The sequence below is a fragment of the Thermobia domestica genome, chromosome 5 (assembly GCF_964235325.1).
Source record: "Thermobia domestica chromosome 5, izTheDome1.hap1.1, whole genome shotgun sequence".
NCBI classification, from domain to species: domain Eukaryota; kingdom Metazoa; phylum Arthropoda; class Insecta; order Zygentoma; family Lepismatidae; genus Thermobia; species Thermobia domestica.
This window is the reverse complement of record NC_137458.1, coordinates 216,509,696-216,530,483: the sequence shown is the minus strand read 5'-3', so window position 1 is coordinate 216,530,483 and position 20,788 is coordinate 216,509,696. Positions and strand designations below refer to the sequence as shown.

The following is a 20,788-nucleotide window of genomic DNA, read 5'->3' as shown; positions in this document are numbered from 1 at the left end:
ACCGTTAACCGTTATCACCTGTGCACCACGGGCAACAATCCAAAACCGTGAGTTGCAGTATACGCGCAATTTCTTTTGCGCATAGGGGTACTTCAAATTTCGTGATGCTGAGAAGAGTTATTTCCCAAATTCCGATAAATAAATATATGCAGGGTGTATCTTTAATGATGGGTCAAACTTCAAGAGATGAAGGAGAATGACAAAAGAAGTGATTTAAGATAAGAAATTGTTATCCGAAAATGTATCAGTTCTGAGCTATAGCCCGCCGAAAATGTACCAAAATAGAAGAAAAATAAATAGAACTAGAGAACGAATTGTCGGAGAAAGGTTGGGTCAAAGGAAATAGTGCATTATTTGACCTGGAGATTCGATTCAAGTACAAATCGATTAGGAACAGTAGCGGTGCAAGGGGGCTCATATAACAGCACTGCTTGGGATCGGAAACATTGGGTAAAACTTACCGGAAGGATGGAAAAAGACACAGAAAGCAATTCGAGAGACGGATCCCTATTTCGGAAATGCAGCAGTTCCGAGCTATAGCCCACCGGAACAGCGATTGATTAATCCAAACGAGCGAGAACGAGAAAACGAATTGCCGGAGAAAGGTCGGGTCAAAGGAAATGGTGCATTATTAGACCTGGAGATTTGATTCATGTACAAATCGATGAGGGACAGTGGCGGCGTAAGAGTATGTTCACAGCGAAATGGACATACTTTTCGTGCCGGAGCCAATATCCGACGTGGAAGCTGAGTTGTTGTAATTCTCGTACGTAGAACCGTTTGAAATATCGGGAGCGAACAACATAAATACTGGATGTATACAGTGGTACTTGTTTGGTGAGGTGATTTTGAGTTTAACGTCCAGTTCAGCAGCGAGGCTATATGAGACGTGGACCTACTGATTAACGTGGAATCCGAACCACATGAGTTCCCGCCGGGAATCGAACCCGGGTCTCCCACGCCAAAGGCGCGTACGCTAACCGCTTAGCCACGGAGGAGCTCATGGTACTTGTTTGGAAAATACATGGTTGCACTAGTATCGAAGTAGGTTAAACTAGCTACCGATAGTACAAATGGAGGTGAGTTATCATCATAATCATAATTGGTCTACTAGACTTGAGCACTAGCCAAGAAAGCCCCTATACCCCACAGCTCGAAGATTGTTGATACATAAACATTGCCTTTTAATATCATCCTTGATGCATCGTGGTTGGGTGGTAAAGCACTCAGATTTGAATCCAGGAGTTCTGGAGTCGATCCCAAATCATGTAAGGTTTCATGTTCGACGACATCATTGTACTGGTGTTTCCAGGTTTCTCCTACTTCCGTATTCCACCAATTATTGTAAATATCAGCAGGCCTGACTTTCAATAGCTTCAAGTTGCGTTTTATTTATCTTTCGTGACACTGTGGCAAGAACAATGCTCCAAACGCAATCTTGCATAAATCTTTTCTTGAAAGCCCTATTTAGTAATCTAAAACAAAATACGTATCATCTTGTTAAAAGCTTCATTCGACACCTATCTTTGCTTGAATATCATACGTTACCTACATTGTTTGTTGCATACCAACAGAGGAAACAGCAAGTCTCTGTAGCTGTACGCTCGCTGCATTACAATACTCGGAGGTCATGGATGTGAAGAAGGCGTGTTTCTATTCTGTGAGTAGCCTCTCAGTATTTGTACCTACGCGTTTTCTGCGCTCTTCATTGGTAGCGGGATTAGTGCGGGAGTGAAATGGAGTTCACGTTTGAAAACCTTGCAGATATGGTGTTTGTGTATGGGCTAGCTAATGAAAATAGTGCAGCTGTAAGGTTATATCATAACAGGTATCCAGACAGGCGACATCCAAGATACTCTATGTTTCCGAGGCTATTTCGCCGTTTACGGGAAACGAGACATTTGTGCCCATTACGTGATGGCCGTGGATGCAGAGGAACAACCAGGACTCCAGACCTTGTAGAAGAGGTTCTTGATCGTGTGACAGAACAACCTTCGATAATCACTAGAGCATTAGCACATGGAATGGGAGTTGATCACAGTGCTGTTTGGAGAGTACTCCGTGAACAACTACACCCCTATAATCCACAGAAAGTTCAAGACCTGAATCCTACAGACGTCGCACCCCTTGTGGTGTTTAGTAAATGGCTTGTGAAGCGCTGTTTGCACGACCCACAGTTTGATGCCGCGATACTGTTTCACATGAAGCCTGTTTTACCAGAGAGGGTGTATTCAATAGCCGGAAAAGTCATGTGTGGGCCGAGGAAACTCCCCATGGTACCATTGTGCATGAACATGAACAAGAGATTTGGGGTAAACATCTGGGCAGTCATCATCGGTGACAAGCTTATAAAACCATATCTCTTACCATTTCGCTTAACTGCACCAAAGTACGCATTGTTCGGCAAGAAACACTCCCTGAATTATTAGAATATTGACTTCTTGATGTCCGTCAACGTATGTGAGTTCAGCACCACAAGGCCCCACCACACTTTGGAGTAGATGCTCGTCAATGTCTTGACTATTCCTTCCCGCATAGGTGGATAGAAAGGTGAGATCCTATTTCTTGACCGGCACGATCCACTGATCTGCACCCAATTAATTTCTTCTTGTGGGGTTATCTAAAATCTCTCGACTACGACACACCTGTACAGAACGAAGAAACCCTCCTCGCACGAATCCTCGCTGTCTTTGATATTATTACACGAAACTAGGCATCTTCGAGAGGACGAGACAAAACTTGTTACGGCGATGCCATGTCTGCATCGAAAGCAGGGAACGCTATTTTGAGCATCTGTGAATATAAGTACATTTACTCTTCTTACTAGTATAATTTCCAGTCTTATCTAGTCTTACTATGTGTCGTCCTCCTTACCATACACACACTGTACGATTGTTGCACTTGACCTCCAACGTCACTCCGTTATCGTTTATGCCGTGCGTATTTCTTGCTTCAAGGATCCTGCTTTCTAGAATCGCTCTCAGCCTTCGGTTATATTGGGGCTTTGAGATCCCACATTCTGCCACATTCCTGTCAACTGCCTCAATTTATACAGCTTTCGTGACGCCGGCAAATCGCCCCCTGTTTTGTTATGGCCTCTTGAATCACTGTTAATTCTTCCTGGCCCTTTTCGCAACGCTTCGATAGTAATACAGTACATTTCTGTAATTCTCTTGCGCCGCCACTGTTTCTCATCAATTTGTACATGAATCGAATCTCCAGGTCTAATAATGCACCATCTCCTTTGACCCGACCTTTCTCCGGTACTTCGTTCTCTAGTTCTCGCTCGTTTGCATTAATCAATCGCTGTTCCGGCGGGCTATAGCTTGGGACTGCTGCATTTCCGAAATAGGGATCCGTCTCTCGAATTGCTTTCTGTGTCTTTCTCCACCCTTCCGGTAAGTTTATCCAATGTTTCCGATCCCAAGCAGTGCTGTTATATGAGCCCCCTTGCGCCGCTACTGTTCCTAATCGATTTGTACCTGAATCGAATCTCCAGGTCAAATAATGCACTATTTCCTTTGACCCAATCTTTCTCCGACAATTCGTTCTCTAGTTCTATTCATTTTTCTTCTATTTTGGTACATTTTCGTTGGTCTATGGCTTAGAACTGACGCATTTTTAGAAAACTTCTTATCTTAAATCACTTCTTTTGTCATTCTCCTTCATCCGTTGAAGTTTGACCCATCATTAAAGATACACCATGTATAGATGAAGTAATGTTGCTTGTAACCATACAGACTTTAATCTGAGTTCGATTCAACTACAGTTGCTCACAGTTAGAATTACTCGTTTTCTAACGATTTTTTAAAAAAGTTCAACGTTTCTGTCTTGAGATAATTAATAATTAATAAAATTAAAATAACAACAAAGGTAAATTAACTTCGTAAAAAACTAACAGATGTAGTGAAATTCAGAAAATGAATTGATTTAATACTACCTGAATTAATGCTTCTCTGATTATGGTATGTTGGCATAGCAGGACAAACCAAATGTGGGCTCTGGCTTGCAATTAGTTGCGGGTTACATGAAGTTCCTGCATAAGAGACTGTATTTCCAGAGCCGGTGAAGGATTGACATGGACCTGCTAAACTTGGAGACTGGAAACTACCCTCAGAGTAGGGCAAGGCACTCTGTTGTCCCGTTAGATGAAAAGTTTCCTATATTAATTAAATATTGAGAATGATTAGCACGCACTAAACTAGTGTTTAATAGTTTATGGCTGATTTAGTATTGTAATTAATACAGGGTATATTTCTTTGAAAAAGAGGTCCTTAGAACACACACACATATATACGTATTTATATGTACAAAGTCTTTCTCCTACAGAAAGAAAGAAATATGCGTAGGTAACGCAAGGTCAATTCCAACCATAACTTTTATGAAATATAGTAGTTTCTTGTATGATTTCCACTGTTTCTCGTAGTCCACTGAAACAAGTGACCAACTAACAGAAATATTTTCAATTTTCAGTATTATTTACCTTTTGACAAGAAGAAGTCTGCTACTTACTTCAATTTATTGACTAATACGTGAATGAGTAATAAACATGCAATAAGTGAGATAATTTTCCTGGTTATTGTTAAAATTTAGCGCTCATTTTCAGCACCGAGGCTATGTAGCTCATGGACATATACTTTAAGATGGAAACCGAATAACTGTTGTACGTTCAGTGTTCTCCCACTGGATATCGAAACGGGAACCACGTACACCAAACACATATGCCAGCCACTAGACCAACGGAGAGGGCATAAATGAGAGAAGAAATAGATAATAGAATATAGTGTGTTCTAATGCAGCATACATTTGCAGTCGAAACAAGATGGGGTGTCAAGATGACAAGTTCAACATTCTCGCTACATTCTACTCTCCGAGTTTAACCCAGGATCAGATGCAGCAAGAATGGCGAAGAAACTTGTATTGTGTATGGAGCTATTGCTATTGCTGAAAATATAGTAATGAAATGGTTTTCTCGTTTTTAGGAAAAGTAATGTAATCAAAACGATCGATAGACTTAGCTTCTTCACGAGAATCCTGTTTAATAGCACAGAAATTGACGTCTCATTTGCATAAGGTACAAACATTAAGTGCATGAGTACCACATGTATTAAGTGACGAAAACAAAAATTTACGTTTAACTGTATGTGCTTCACATTTCACTGACCTTATGGTTACAGAGTTTAATCTTTTCCAGTCTTTTTCCAACTACATTCAGAGAGAAGTCTATCCTCATGAAGCTGTTCTTGGAACTTGGCTCACTGATTCCTTGAACTCAAAACCACAGTAGGTCTATAGGCGTGGCATTGAACTTTTCCCGTAACATTATCAGATTGTCATTGAGTTTTCCAGGAATATGGTATTTCAAAGCAGTATTATAGAAATGACGTGCGGAAACAGAAATGACATACATTCAAATTGCAACTTCAACAGCACTTGTCGGAGGGCAGTCCAAGTAAGAAAGTCCAGTTCTGTGCATGAATGTTAGCATAACATTGATTCCAATATTTTCTAAAACAATTTTTACTGGCAGGGCCAATTTTTATACCAAACAGGAACTAAATAAACAAAATACTCGATATTGATCTGATAAGAACCCATGACGGACTGATCCTGTAAGGTTCACGGATCTGAAATTGACAGTATGATACAAAATCTGAGAAGCACGTTGTCGATTGATCAATGTAATATTTCTCTTAACAGAATTGCTTCTTTTGTATTTGTAAGAGTCGTGAATTACAATCAGTTATACACAGTGATGATTTAAGATTCCTCCGAGGGGAATTTCAACAGTAAGGGAGAGAAAATATTACTGCGAATATATGACAGTCCTCCTTGAGAACGAACGGAGAAATGGTCTGGGGAAAATATCATTGTTCCGGGGAGAAATTTCCGCCCCAGATTACACTCTGAAATTATCACTGTTGTTCTAATAAAATCAGAACGTTGCTAAGTTACATAAAGGAGAGCTAACCTTAACAGATTTTTCAAACAGAATAATAGGAGAACTGAACTAATAACTCAGCAAACTCCAATTCTAAAACTTATATTATTCTGTTTTCATTTGAAAAATAAAATAATTTCAATATGGCGAACAATATTGAATATGCATTATCCATGTTCAGAATTTCTACCTTACAACCATGCTTAGCCTGATTAGGTTAGGTTAGGTTAGATTCCTTTTTATGTCATTCAAAGTTATCAGCTTATAAAGCAGAATTGGAAAATTTTCAAATTCAATAAAGCGAAAATGAACTGACTGACGGATATTTTCTGAGGAAATTAAGGGCAATTTGTCAACTCATGTTAAAGGCCACGGAACATTCATTTTCTGTCATTAGGATAACAGCGAAATTTCATATATAAGATAGCTCTCGAAACCTTCCAGACAGTACTGAAGTTGCAAGAGCGTCTCCTTTCTCTAGAAGCGGCCCAGAACCTAATGAAGAAAAGAGACTTCGTGGAATTATTCGCAAGAACACTAAATATACGACTTTTGAGCTAAATCATACAAGCAAAATGTATACATTCGAAAGGAGCGTCATGGTGCACAAGACGAGCATTCAGGTGTTACCTATAGCAACTAAAATGGTTCTATACAATTTACCGAAATGCATCACTTCTTTTACTGATGAGTAGGGACGTGAAGTTTTAGTTTTATTTTATCCTTGAAATCGGTGTTATTTTTGCCCAAAATCAGTGTTATTTTCCGCGACTTAATACAATCAAATAGGGATTCTTGCTTTATTTTGTAATGGTTTCGAAAAGCAAGTATACTATAAACATAGAGCGAGTGATCTGAAATCTAATTAACATGAAATATAATTTTAAAATTAATCGAATAGTTTTACATTTTGATATCTTAAATTTTAAAAAAAATATATTTTTGGATTTATCATCTGAGACAAAATGGCTCGATATTTCTCCTAAACTTGGGTTTATTTAATACATATATCGACTAAAACCACACTGCAGTGTTTCTTAACATTTTTTTCATTTCAAAAATCAATTCACAATACACTTATCTAAAACGCAATTCATATCATAGTGTTTCTTAATATTTTCTGCACTTCAAAAAATCAATTCACAATATATTTATTTAAAGAGCATTTCATATGATTATCAACACACATTTTCACTTAATGGCGAATTTATAGTTTCTTCAATGTTTCTTATTTTCCAAAGGACAAAATTGTCAATATTTCCACATTTTCTTCTTTAAGGTTTTGCCTCTTTACAGTGACTACGGAGTTGCACTCTGAATCTTTCAGAATCAATGTTGAAAGCTGGCAAAGATATTGCTGCAAGAGCACAGGCAGGAAAATATTTGTGTTCACTTTGCATTACAAGGAGGGTTTCCCAGAGATTCACTTCTTTCCCGTTATCTACCGATCTTTTCACCTAGCTTTCAAGCATAAGTAGACTTTAGCGAGATCTGAAGGTGACAGTTTATACAACTCGTTTACACGTTTCAGTTGCTTTAAAATCTCAGGAGTCGCATTATTTTCAAGAATATACTGAGGGTTGAACACTGGTGTAGGAACTGGAACGCGTCTTTAGAAAGGCAGTTTCCACGAAATCTTTCAGTTTCTGTCAGGGGCGTCATTTAGGGGAGGCAGGGAGGGGCAATTGCCCCCCCTGAGTTTGAGATTTATATAGATTTGTCAATAAAATAGTAGTAAATCAGTGAAATACGCGAAATTTTACTTATATCAAGGGGTTTTGCCCCCCCCAAGCAAAATCTGAAATGACGCTCCTGGTTTCTGTGAATCACATTTTGTTGCAAAAGAAACTTGTGCTAGTTTATTAGTATTACCGGCCAACATGGCAATTTCGCAAATCTATCGCTTTATGCATGCAGCGCATTTCGGTGTTATTTTCAAAAAGTACCAAATTCGCTTTATTTTGCGATTTAAAAACACCAAATATCACCTTCTATCAAATATTTTTGCTGGCAGCAAAAATAGAACATATGAACAATGGTCTTTCGCAGGTCAAAATGTAGTTCCGGAGGTAAAATATCCCCCTTTCAGATCTCCGGGAGGGGAATGGCTTGGAAAGGACTATTGGACGAGGAAGTAATAATGGGGGAAGACAGACGGAGAAAGAAAGACAGGGAAGAGCAAAAGGTTTAGGATAGGGACATGGAACGTACGTATTATGTTACAGGGAGAAAAATTAGAAAATCTTAAAGAAGAAATGAAACAAAATAATTTAGATTTGGTAGGCGTTTGTGAAGTTAGATGAGAAGATAATACGGTATTGAACAGCGAAGGATATAGAATGTTTTACTAAGGTAATGAAAAGGCTGGTCATAATGACGTAGGAATAATTCTTGGAAAGCGCTTAAAGGAGAAGGTAGTGAAAGTAGAATTTATTGATGATAGAGTTATGATGGGACTTAAAGGGAAAACGAAGGATCTAGTGGTGATACAGACATATACACCGACGACTTCGCATGCAACTGAAGAAGTAGAGGAAAATTATGAGAAAATAGAAGAAATTATAGATAGGGAGAAGAAGGGTGCATGCATAATTCTAATGGGAGATTTCAATGCAGTTGTGGGAGAAAAACAGGAAGGTAGTATCGTAGGCAAAATATGGTTTAGGCGAAAGAAATGAAAGAGGAGACGGACTGGTGAATTTCTGTAGACAGAATTCACTAGTAATTGGGAACACTTGGTTTAATCAGCAGAAGAGAAGAAGATATACATGGAAATCACCAATAGACAGCGGAAGATATCAGATAGACTATGTTATGATTCAGGACAGGTATTGGAATAGCTTAAAGAACGCGAAGACCCTTCCCGGGGCTGATATTTTCTCTGATCATAATCTTGTGCTGGCCGAAGTAGATATTCAATTGAAAAATGTAGGCAGAAGAAAAGTAGGTAACAAAGTGTTGAATACTGAAAAGTTGAAAAACGAGGAAATAAGAAATCTTTTCGTTGAAAACTTCGAAGAAAAATATTCAAACGAGGAAAGGATAGGCGCAGGTAGTAACACACGGTGGGAACATATTAAACGTTGCTTACAGCAGGTTACAGAAGAAGCAGTAGGTTACCGCGAACACAAAACTGTTAAGAAACCGTGGGTTACAAAGCAGATGTTGCAGAAAATGAGGTAGAGGAAGATGTGGAAACAGGTTGATACAGAAGAGGGCAGAAAGATGTGCAGAAAGTTAAATAATGAATTACGAAGAGAAACAGACAGAGCGAGGGAAGAGTTTTACTAAAGAAAATGCGAGGACATAGAAGAATTAGAAAGAGTTGGGAAATAGAGGAAATGTACAAGGAGGTGAAATCTATGGAATTTCGGAGGAAACAAGGAGGTATTATGATGGCAGTAGAAAATAAGAATGGGAAGGTAGTCAGCGAGAGAAATGAGGACATAGGAAGGTGAAAAGAATACATTGAAGACATATGAGAGTAGGGATAGACCGTGTAGCCTAAATGTTGAAGTAGAAAATGAAGTAGGTGAGGATGATAAAGGATTTAGTATTCTTCGGGATAAGTTTGAAAAGGCTATATCCGAGATTAGGAATGGAAAGGCAACCGGAATAGATAACATACCAATCGAATTTATTAAAAATATAGGAGACAAGGGAAAGAAGGAATTGTAGCGACTATGCAATGAAATATATGAAACAGGAGTATGGCCAAAAGACTTTCTGAAGACGATCATGATACCGATGGCTAAGAAATCGAACCCAAAGAGATGTGAGGATTATAGAACTATTAGTCTCATACCTCATGCAGCTAAAATTCTGCTCCGAATACTGAACAGAAGGTTATATGAAAGAACAAATAAAGATGTTGAGGAGGAGCAGTTCGGGTTCAGAAGAGACAAGGGCGCAAGAGATGCAATTGGATTATTAAGGGCGATCGGTGAAATATTTATAGAAAAAGGGAAAGAGGTGTATGTTGTATTTATTGATCTAGAAAAGGCTTTTGACCGCGTGGATTGGGAATTGTTGTTGGGAGTTCTAACGGAGATAGGGTTGGAATGGAAAGATAGAAAACTCATAAGAAACTTATATATGAACCAACAAATAAGTGTTAGGATAGGGGAAGAATTGACGGAAGAGAGTGCAATGGGAAGGGGAGTTCGACAAGGATGCTGCCTCTCGCCAACACTATTCAACGTCTATCTAGAAGAGATAGTGAAAAAGAACCTACATGATGATGATGGCATTTCGGTAGGAGGTAGAATGATTAGATGCATAAGATTTGCAGACATATGGCGCTTCTTGCCAAATCTGAAAAGAAAATTAATAAAATGTTAGTAAAAATGAGAAAGGGTTTTGAAGAATATGGGATGAAAATAAATGTTAGAAAGACAAAAGCCATGGTGATTGGAACGAAGGGGTCTGTGTCAAATATAAAAGTAGGAGGGGAGAAAATAGAACAAGTGAATAGTTTTCGATATCTGGGTAGTATTCTTAGTAATAACATGAAGTGCGAACGTGAAATAAAAGCAAGGATAGGGATGGCGAAAGAAGCCTTTAGGAGGAAGAAAAGTGTTTTGTGGGACCTTGAATAAAGAGTTGAGAAAAAGACTCATAAAATGCTTCGTGTGGAGTGTTGTAATGTATGGGGCGGAAACGTGGACATTACGTAAAGGTGACGAAAATCGCCTGGAAACCTTTGAAATGTGGGTGTGGAGAAGAATGGAAAGAATTAGTTTGGTCGAGCGGAAAACGAATGAGAGAGTGTTAGAAATGGTGGGTGAGAAAAGAACATTTTTAGATATTATTAAGAAGAGGAAGAGAAACGGGGCATTGCCTAAGAAGAGATTGTATCATGAGAGACGTCCTAGAGAGTATAGTGGCGGGAAAGAGAAGGAGGGGGCGAAGGAGACTACAATTAATGGATGATATTAAAACAGAAAGATCATACGCGAAGACGAAGAGGTTAGCGGAGGACCGTGAAGCATGGAGGCTTCTCAGCTGCGGCAAGTGATCTGCCAATAAAGGCAGAATACTTATGAATGAATCATATATTTAGGCATATATATATATATATATATATATATATATATATATATATATATATATATATATATATATATTACTTTTCCTTTTTCGTTTTCGATATTATCGTTAAAACGAAAACTTCACGTCCCTAATGATGAGTTAGTTATTGGCTCATATACATGGAAAGAGCAACTCTCCAATTTGGAACAATTATTCCAAACGACGACGAAAACACGATTTTCGTGTTAATCCGAAGATTAATGTACTATACAATGAATTAGAAGTATTAGGATTCCGAGCTTCTGAGGACAAAATTAACATTTCGCCGAGCTAACAAAATTAAAAATGTCAAGAAACCAACTACTAAAAGAATTCTTAAATTTTCATAAGACTTTGTTCATACCTCTGAAGCCATATTGGGGACTTTGCTATGAAAGTGGAATCATTCCAGCATTCACAAATTCAAAATTTAAATGAAATCCAACACAAAATGAATTAATCAAAAAATAAAAAGGAAATTTTGAATGCACAATCACTTTATCATTTTGACGATAAATTAAAAATTATAGTATACTCAGATGCCAGTACATTTCAGATCTGAGAACTTTTGGCTTGTTACAACCCACGAACAGCCAAAGGAAACGTTTTATATTGCAACCGCCGTCTTACATCAGCTGAAATTAAAAGTGCTGTTTGGCAAAAAGAGTTGTACGGAATCATCTATGTTTTACGCAAATATAGATACTTTCTACTTACCGGAAATTTAAATCATTCATAAGCGCCAAATATTGAACATCTCAAAACACGGAACCTGACAAAGTTGGCAAATATACACGCTATAAACTTTTTTTTTTAGCTGACTATAATTTCGACATTTGTTATATAGAACATGAGAAGTACCCAGCCGATATTATTAGCCGTTTGGAGCTGCACAAAACTATTAAGAAGGATAAAAACAATCAAGACGACACGGACGCAAAAGAAACACCTGTAAATTTGCGTGCTTACCGCTCAAATACGTTAGAAAATCTTATTCTTCAAATACATCACCGACTACTGTTTAATTTGCGAGAGGAACAACGTAAGAATGATCCATACTTAATAATTTCAGTTTTAGAAGGTCAAGAACCTACAAAAAATCTACGCTAAGAGCTATTGAATGCTTTCGCTTAAAAGACAACTTACTTTACCGTATACAAAAGCATCCAGAATTAGGATTACTCCATCTCTTATGTATACCCAAAAGCTTATCAGTTCAATGGTTTAATTCACAAACATCCATCAGCACCTCATTTTGGTTTTGTCAAAACATACAAGACTATTCTCAAGTATTATATGTTTTAGTAACTACAGAAACAAATACTCACTACGTAATGACGAAACCTGTAAATAACATCACAGTAGATACAATTGAACATTTATTACTCAGAGACATTATATTACGCTTGGAAACCTGCTGTTACCTATATCTGGAGCAACACCCAGTGCATAAAGCGAAGAAACTTCAAAACTTTACAATTTTGAATTCAAATTCTACCATGCTTTTAATCATCGATACATGGGCCTGTTGGAAGTCCGTAACAAAACTCTACAGAACCCATTAAAATACTTTGTTCAACAAAATCATGACATATACCCAAAACTATTATATTGCCGCACGTCACATTTGCTCTAAATACATTTGCACACTCGGGAACGAAGAAATCAAGCTTCTTTTTATTACATAGTTACGAGCCACGCACAATTTCAGATCACCATCTTTAAGTAACTCCAGAATTACATATTGAAGAGACCACTTACCTAGAGTAAGAGAAAAAGTGAAATAGAATTTATTGAAAGCTCACGAAAAGGAAAACGACTTTAACGATTTTGATTGTATTTCATACCTGAATATTTTATTAACAACCCTATACTGTAGTATATGCCTTTTTTCTGGGAAAAGTCCAGAAGTAGTAGTTAATCCTGAGGATGAATTTTTTGGACGTTTTTCTAGAAAACGAATAAGACGATTTCATTCAGTAAATATTTGATAAAATTTTAATTAATAATCTGAAAAGATGATAACACATTTGTCCTGAGGGTAATTTGATCTTGGGGTGAGTTTTCCAGACAATTTTCTCAGAAGCGACTAAGGCGATTTTTTTCGTATTTCATAAAGAAATATTTCATTAGGAACTTGTCAACATGGTGTAACTCATTTATCCTTTTAAGATCCAGAAAATGTAGCTTATTTTTTTGGAAGAGAGTATTTCAAGACGATTTTCTAGAAAATGACAAGCGTTTTTGCCCATATTTCATAAATTCTACAATATTATTAGAATTTAACGAATACGAAATGTCCAAAGGCGAGACATATATCAATCGATATATTTTATTGAATTGAACAAAATAACATTCATGAGTGGTTTCCGAAAAAATGGAGAAAAAACCAATAAATTTATAAACCTAAAAATTGATCCTGTACGAGAACCATCCCACTTATTAATGTAAAATTGATGCTGGATCATACTCTCATTAAATTCTTATTATACTAGGAAGACAACAGCACAGTGTGGCTATTGAGATATAGCCTAACATTATCATAAAATCTGAATTTTTAATTTCCGTTGAACTAAAATAGTGTGCAGATATAAAGTATATACAGTTGATAGATTACATCTAGTGAACAAGATAACACACTTAACGGTAAATTCTAATATGCAGTTTTCAAGAAAAGAGAAAAAGCAACTTTTGTGGTGCTAAAAAGCTTCGTTCGTTTCCAATAATAATTAAGAATTTTGATTTTACTAAAAGAAATTGTTATATAGGCTTATTTGTGTACTGTAAATGTAACAAAATACAGTGTTAACTAACAGATTGTTGTCTTTTCCTAACGATGACATCCATACTTTTTACGTATACACTACTAAATGTTTCACTAATGAACTGACAATTGCATAACTCATTTTTTCTTGAAAAATCCATAAGAAATAATTTACTCGTGGAAGTGAGTTTTTCCCGAATGATTTTCTCGAAACGAATCAGATGATTTTGTGCATACTTCACAAATAAATATTTTATTTTTAACCCTATAAAGATGCATAAGCCACTTGTCATGAAAATATTAACAAAAGGCAATTTACTCTTCTTTTATTTTCTTTAGACAATTTCCCGAGATGTGACTTATAAAATATTATTGATAGTTTATAAACAAATATTTCATTCACAGCTCTACTAAATGTCTTAAATAATATGTTGAAAAGATCCAGAAGGGGTAGTTTATATTTGGGTGAATTTTCTTCTGACGAAGCTTTCAGAAAAATCTTATAATTTTGTTCGTGTGAAATAAACAAATGCCTCAATAATAACTGAGGCAAACTTGATTTAGTTTAACCCTACAATGCATGATTTTTTTAATTTTCTGTGAAAAAGTAGTTTTGCAAATGGAAACAAAAATAAGTAACGGAGTACCAGTACGCTTAATAGTGCCATCTATGCGGAAATTGTGGACTTAAAACTAGCTTCAAACGTTCCCAATCTCGTTCAACATGCATTAGCAACTACATACCGTCATGTAGGAAAGCACAGATCATTTACCACTATGATCCCTATCTGTCCCACTATGCATTGTAGGGTTAAGAATTTGGAGTGAGAAAGTTTAGTGCAGGAGCCTTTATCTTTCACTTTTTAAGTTTTTTTTACTGTTTCTTAATACTTTTCTAATTGGTCGTTTTATAAGCCGATCTTATACGTTATTAAAATATTATTTTAACTCAACACACTGGACAATGTAACTAAAATTCTAACCATTTTTGTAAATTAACCCCTTACCGCATGCCGTGCCATATATAGCACATCCCATGTTTTTCACTTTAGCTTTTGTGTAAATTATCAAAGGCGCCAAATGTTTCGTCTGCAGTGTGAAATATTGACGTGTATGAATAAGAGATTTTGGTGTCATCTGCGATGTTCTTTGTGAGTTGTATTAGGCGGGGAAACGTTGACATGTGGTTTTCGTGAGGCAGTGAATTTTTATCAGTGAAAATAATTTTTTGACGAAACATTATGCGCACTTTTCCAAACAAAAAATATTACATTCAAGATAAGTACTTTGAAATGTATTTCCAACAATACGATCTTCGTTTTGTATGTTCGTATTGGAGGAATGTGAAAAAAATAACGCATGTGCCATATATGCCGCCACACCATGCGTTTACAGGTACTTTTATGTTCTTGAAGTGTGGAATTGACAACTACTATAGTCGTTCTGCAATTCTGTTACATCAATTGATCCAGGGCTTTTTTATGATGGACGTAGCTGTTAGAGAACTTCCAAATGGTGAAGAGAGTGAATTATCAGATTTATCTGAAGATAAACCAGCACTAGATCCAAGAAATACCAATATTTTGTTATCGGACTTGGATGAAGATTCTGTTGTTCCTTCCCCTGAGAAATCGTCATACCCAATTCTGATGAAGCAATGAATTCAGGTGTTGATGATGTCCCTCTCTGACTCATAAATAATTCTCAGGATAGAAGGTCTACGTCATCGAGCGATTTGGAAAACATTAAGACCTAGAAACATGAAAAAGCCCCAAGAATGTAAACTTTCAAAGACCTCAGGACTTATCTGAAGAACTAAAACAGCAATAAACGCCTATTGAATATTTCAAGTACTTTTTCCATTGATGAGATTCCTCATTACGCAGTCAAACAGTCAAAGCTATATTCGACGCATTTTCGGCCAACAAATGACTACAAATGAACTTGAACAACTTATTGTGTGGTTTTCTACATGTCAATTATTCAACTCGCAGCTACTAGACATTACTCGAACGGAAGGCTTGTTCATGATGCGGTAAATCAGGTGATGAGTTGTGATTGGTTTGAAGAGATCAAACAATTTATTCCCTTCAATGCCAATTCAACTTTTATTCCTGCAGAAGAACTTGCCCACGGCATACTTCATAAGATTAGGCCTTTTCTTAAACAGATACTAGAACGTCTCAGAGAAGTCTCCAAAGAAGAATTCTTGGCAGTGGATGAGCAAATCACTCCCATAAAGTGTAGATCATCGATAAAACAATATCATGCAAAGAAAATTCGTAAATAAAGCATTTGTTCTGAGTGGAATTTCAGGTTTCAGTTATGTTTTCGAAATATTTACTGGAGCCCAAAGTAATGTTGTTCCTCTGCAGCTCCAGACTTAGGCGATAGTAGTAACGTTGATGTTTGGTTGACTCAGTCTGTACCTCGAAATATAATCCACAAAATATTCTTCGAAATTGATTTACAAGTGTACCCTTAGAATTGTGTCCCTGTGCACTTCTAGGGAAGTTTACATTACTGCATAGTGTGCCATATACGGCACGTACTCATTTCTCGTCGGAATTAAGTGAAAAATCTAAAATTGCAATATTAACATCGTTTGCAACTTGAGTTAATTTATTAATTAATGTTCTGATGTTTCGGTCACCGACCGACGTTACGAAAGAAATTTTATTTGTTCTTAGGAAAAATCAACAATATGAAAGCACAGTGATTTGATAGTAGAGTGCTAACTTCTTATATACAAGTTCGTCGTTGATTCGATAGATATGGTTCAGGGAGAAGCCCGAGGATATTAACACATGAAAAAAAAAACATTTCCCTAAGTAAAAAGAAACTGAATTCTTTACTGAGTTCAACACAAGGACGCACAAACTCAAGATGATAATCATGTCCATGAGCTTTCTGAGAATTCACCAGTGCTATTATCAAACTACTTTACACTTTAACAATATTATTTCACCATAATGTCTTCGCGCTTACTGTCGTTTTCTTTAGCCCATGGAACATACTCGTGTCCATGGAACATAGTCCATGTGAACATTTACAAATCGGCTCAAGTGTTTTGAACACATGATTTAACATTTAAACCAAAAAATAAACAGATATGGTAACACAGTAATGATAACAAGCTCATTGCTGAATAAAATAAAATGAAATTTCTACTTTTATGTTCCACAAATATGCTCTGTAGGAAAAGGGAGGCAGATGATTCATGAGAGTGAATGATTATAAAAGAATCGGTGGAATGGTCACGTGGGAACAAACATCAGAATCGCGAGAAATACACGGACACGATATTCTCCACCAAAACTCACATGACCTGGATTCGAATCAGAATCTTTCACACTGGAGGTGGGCGCACCACTACTGATCCATCTTGACTTCTGGTATAGTGAATTTGGAAAACAAACAAAGGGCTCTGACAACTACTGGAAAAGTGAATAACGTAAATTCATGTCGTTGAGCAATGTATTACGTCCCTTTCACATTAGGCGGCAGTTTGCCGCGATCAGCGACGGCGAACTGCCGCTCAGGGTAGAAAAAAATTGCAAGCAATGAAGATTTTCACATACGCGATGTAGTCACTGCTCGTTTACGTGGCGAGCAAAAACAGCCGCCTCTTCCTGCTAGAAAGGCGGTCTTATATTAGGAGCTCGTTTGTATCTGCATTTTTGTATTCATAAAGCAGTCTCTTAGACTTAGTCCTGTATATAGAGTCAGTGATTTCGTTGGCATTGTACTGTTATTTTCGACACATTTCTTCTCATTTGGTACATATTTGAACATTAAAAGAAGTGATCAAAAGTCGTTGCAGTTTATGCGCACAAAAAGTGTAAAATTTTACAGTGCGTATGTTCTAAAATTGAAGAAAGTGAGTTAGATTGAAAGCGTAACGTTTTATGTTTTTGTGCCATCACAGAATTTGGTTTAAAGACAGTGTTGAATGGTGAATTAATAAAAGAAATCTCTTAAGAGTACACAAAAAACCGGGGTCTCTTATTAGGTACCCCTCATTAAAATGGCAGTGCAGCAACTTTGGTTACATTTTTCAATATAATTTTTAATTGTTATATTTTTATGTATTGCAACAGTTTGGATCGTAAATTAGACATTCCACAGAATATATTAAAGTAACAACAGTGCTTGTTTATGCCATAATTAACCAGTACATAGCATCTTAACTTTTAGGGTCTTATATTTGGGGTTAATATATATATATATATATATATATATATATATATATATATATATATATATATATATATATATATATATATATATATGAGAGCTTCCGAAGTTGGACCGCCTTATATTTTGAAAAGTAGATATATTTGAAATATAAGAGTTAGCTACACTGTTTACAGATAAGAGAAGGAACTCTTTGTTTACATTTTCGCGCCACCTGCACTCAGTGAACCTGAGAACGAAGAACGTGTATGTTATGCAGATCTGTTAGTGCTGGAATCGCAAGTGAACTTACATCATTAACAGGTAACTATACATGCGTGAAAGGTGTTGTTTTAATTACAACGTGATGCATGTGCTTTAATATTTCAATGTAATGGAAAATTTGAGAACACGTCTTTTTGTTTCAACGTAGCAGTTGCCCAGATTGAACCAACACGTGTTGCCTGGATTGGACCGGTTGATTGCAGGCAACCATTTTAAAATAATGTCGTGTAGAGTCTACGAATAATTTTAAATAAATTGTATTACCTTAGGTAACTGAAAGTATATTAAAGACGTGTTTCTCCATTATTTCAGCTCAAGAATGGCCCAAAGAGGACAATATGGCCAATAGACGGAAGAGGAATTACAAATGGCCATTGCTGCTTATCGAAATGGAGATTATGGTTTAAATGAATGCAACAGAGTATGGAGTTCCTAAAGCAACGATTAGGCGGCATGCTCTTCAGAAAAATAGTATCGTTAATGGAACCAAAGGACTAGGAAGGCAGGCTACTTTCAACTCAGACATGGAGAGGACTCTTGCGGAGCACACGATAGCATTAGAAGAGTGTTGTTTTGGACTGACGATTACAGAAGTTCGGCGATTAGCGTTTGACTTAGCAGAAAAATGTGGTGTTTCTTCACGTTCAATCAGGAAAAAGGTTTGGCTAGAAAAAAGTGGTTCTATGCATTTATGAGAAGAAATCCTGAACTTTCTGTGCGTCGACGAGAAGCTACCTGATTACAAAGAGCAAAGGGATTTAGCAGAGAAAATGTAGGACATTTTTTGATCTTTTGGAACGCAATGTTGACCAATTCCAAATCACAGCAGAGAAAATTTACAACGTGGATGAATCAGGATTCACTTCTGTCTAGAAATATCTACCGAAAATAGTTGCTCAAAAAGGAAAACGTCAGGTAGGTGCTGTTACAAGTAGAGAGCGCGGAGTGAATACTACAATGGTTTGTGCAGTGAGTACGGAAGGTGTCTGCATACCCCCATGATAATATTTAAAGCCAAACAGTGGAATAGTGATTTTTGAGATTGGTGCCCTTGCAGGAAGCATTGTCAAGATTTCGGATACAGGATACATAAACTCTGATTTGTTTGTGGTATGACTTGAACATTTTGGAAAGAATACAAACTGCAATAAAGAAAATAAGGTCCTTCTTTTGCTTGATGGACATACCACACACAGCAAGAACCTAGCGGCTCGGGAATTTGCAAGAGAAAACGTCGTTATTTTACTGCAGCTACCTGGTCACACTACGCACCGTTTGCAACCGCTTGATGTTGCATTCTTTGGACCTTTGCGGACGTATTTCGTCCAAGCTCAACAAAAGTTTTTAAACACCTACAAAGGACCTCAAATCAACCAATCAAATATTTCAGCTCTTTTGAATGAAGCATACGGTAGAGCAGCTACAGTCACTAATGTCCACAGTGCACTTCGTGCAGAGGGGATTTGGCCGGTTAATCGTCACGTTTTTGCAGACCATCTCTTTGCTCCATCCAATGCTTTATATTCTGATGGCAGTTCTCAACCAGGATGTGGGTCTCCCAAAGAAGATCTTACAAAACAACAAAGCAAGTTATCAGCCATGCGAAGTCTAGAGACAGAGCTCGAATCAGAAGACGACAGTGATCAGAACAAGGATTACGTGCCACCTGCCAAGAAACTAAAGAGCTTCAAAAACACCTTATTACAGATATCCCCTTTACCAAAAACAGTAGATCAACCAGGACCAGCCGGATCGCGAAGAGGACAAAGTAAAGCACAGAAGGCTGTGTAATCACAAGTACTGCTTACAAACTAGAGCTTGAACGTTCAGCCACGAGAAGAAATAAGATGATCCAGCTGAAGAAGCAGTTGTTCCGAATCAATGAAAAACAAACCAGTTGGTTTTGCTCACTATGTAAGAAAAACAGACAAGAAGATATGATTCGGTGTTTGAAGTGCTGCCGTTGGGTCCACACTCGTTGTGCAAACGTGAAACCAAGTGAAAAATGTTCAACATGTAACGTTCCTTCCACTTCTTAAACACGCAAAGCAGATGCAACTTTTCATTTTGTACACAATAGCAAATTGTGTTAAGACTTATTTCAGTTTCGTAATTGAGCAGTGAATATTACTTTTGTTAGTTCTTATTTCTTCATCACTTAAAGGTTCTGTAAAGGTAATAAATTTATCCTAACATTTATATTAATTGCACAAATACTTCTGCGTTTCAATTGTCAAGTATTTTCTTTCTTGTTTGAAAGTAAATTTATTTTATTCGTTAAAGTCTCTGCGAGGTCCATTCTAAGAAACTCATGGTTCAACGTAAGAAATTAGTTTCCTTAAATGAACCGATGTCAATAATTTAATTTTTTTGTAATAAATATGTCAATAATTAGTTTTTTGTTACAATATGCACACCATTTTAACCCTTAACAGTTCACTACTTTTGAAAATTATCAAAAAATTATGATATTTGCAGTATGTCGTCTATTTGGTTTGTACATCATTTGAAAGTAGTTTTCTAAATTTTCCAGCCAATAGTTTTCGAGAACT

The 20,788-nt window shown here is 36.8% G+C and overlaps 1 protein-coding gene across 1 annotated transcript in view; it reads right to left on the bottom strand.

The window, feature by feature from the left end:
* Window positions 1–11,387, bottom strand: part of LOC145685388 (uncharacterized) — a 105,704-nt gene extending 94,317 nt beyond the window's left edge. The window contains exons 1-2 of the mRNA XM_081757781.1: window positions 11,376–11,387; window positions 3,941–4,160 (exon numbers count right to left, since the gene is read on the bottom strand). Of these exons, the coding sequence (XP_081613907.1) occupies window positions 3,941–4,160; window positions 11,376–11,387 (232 nt within the window). The remainder of the gene's footprint in view (window positions 1–3,940; window positions 4,161–11,375) is intronic.
* Between the last annotated feature and the right edge of the window lie 9,401 nt (window positions 11,388–20,788).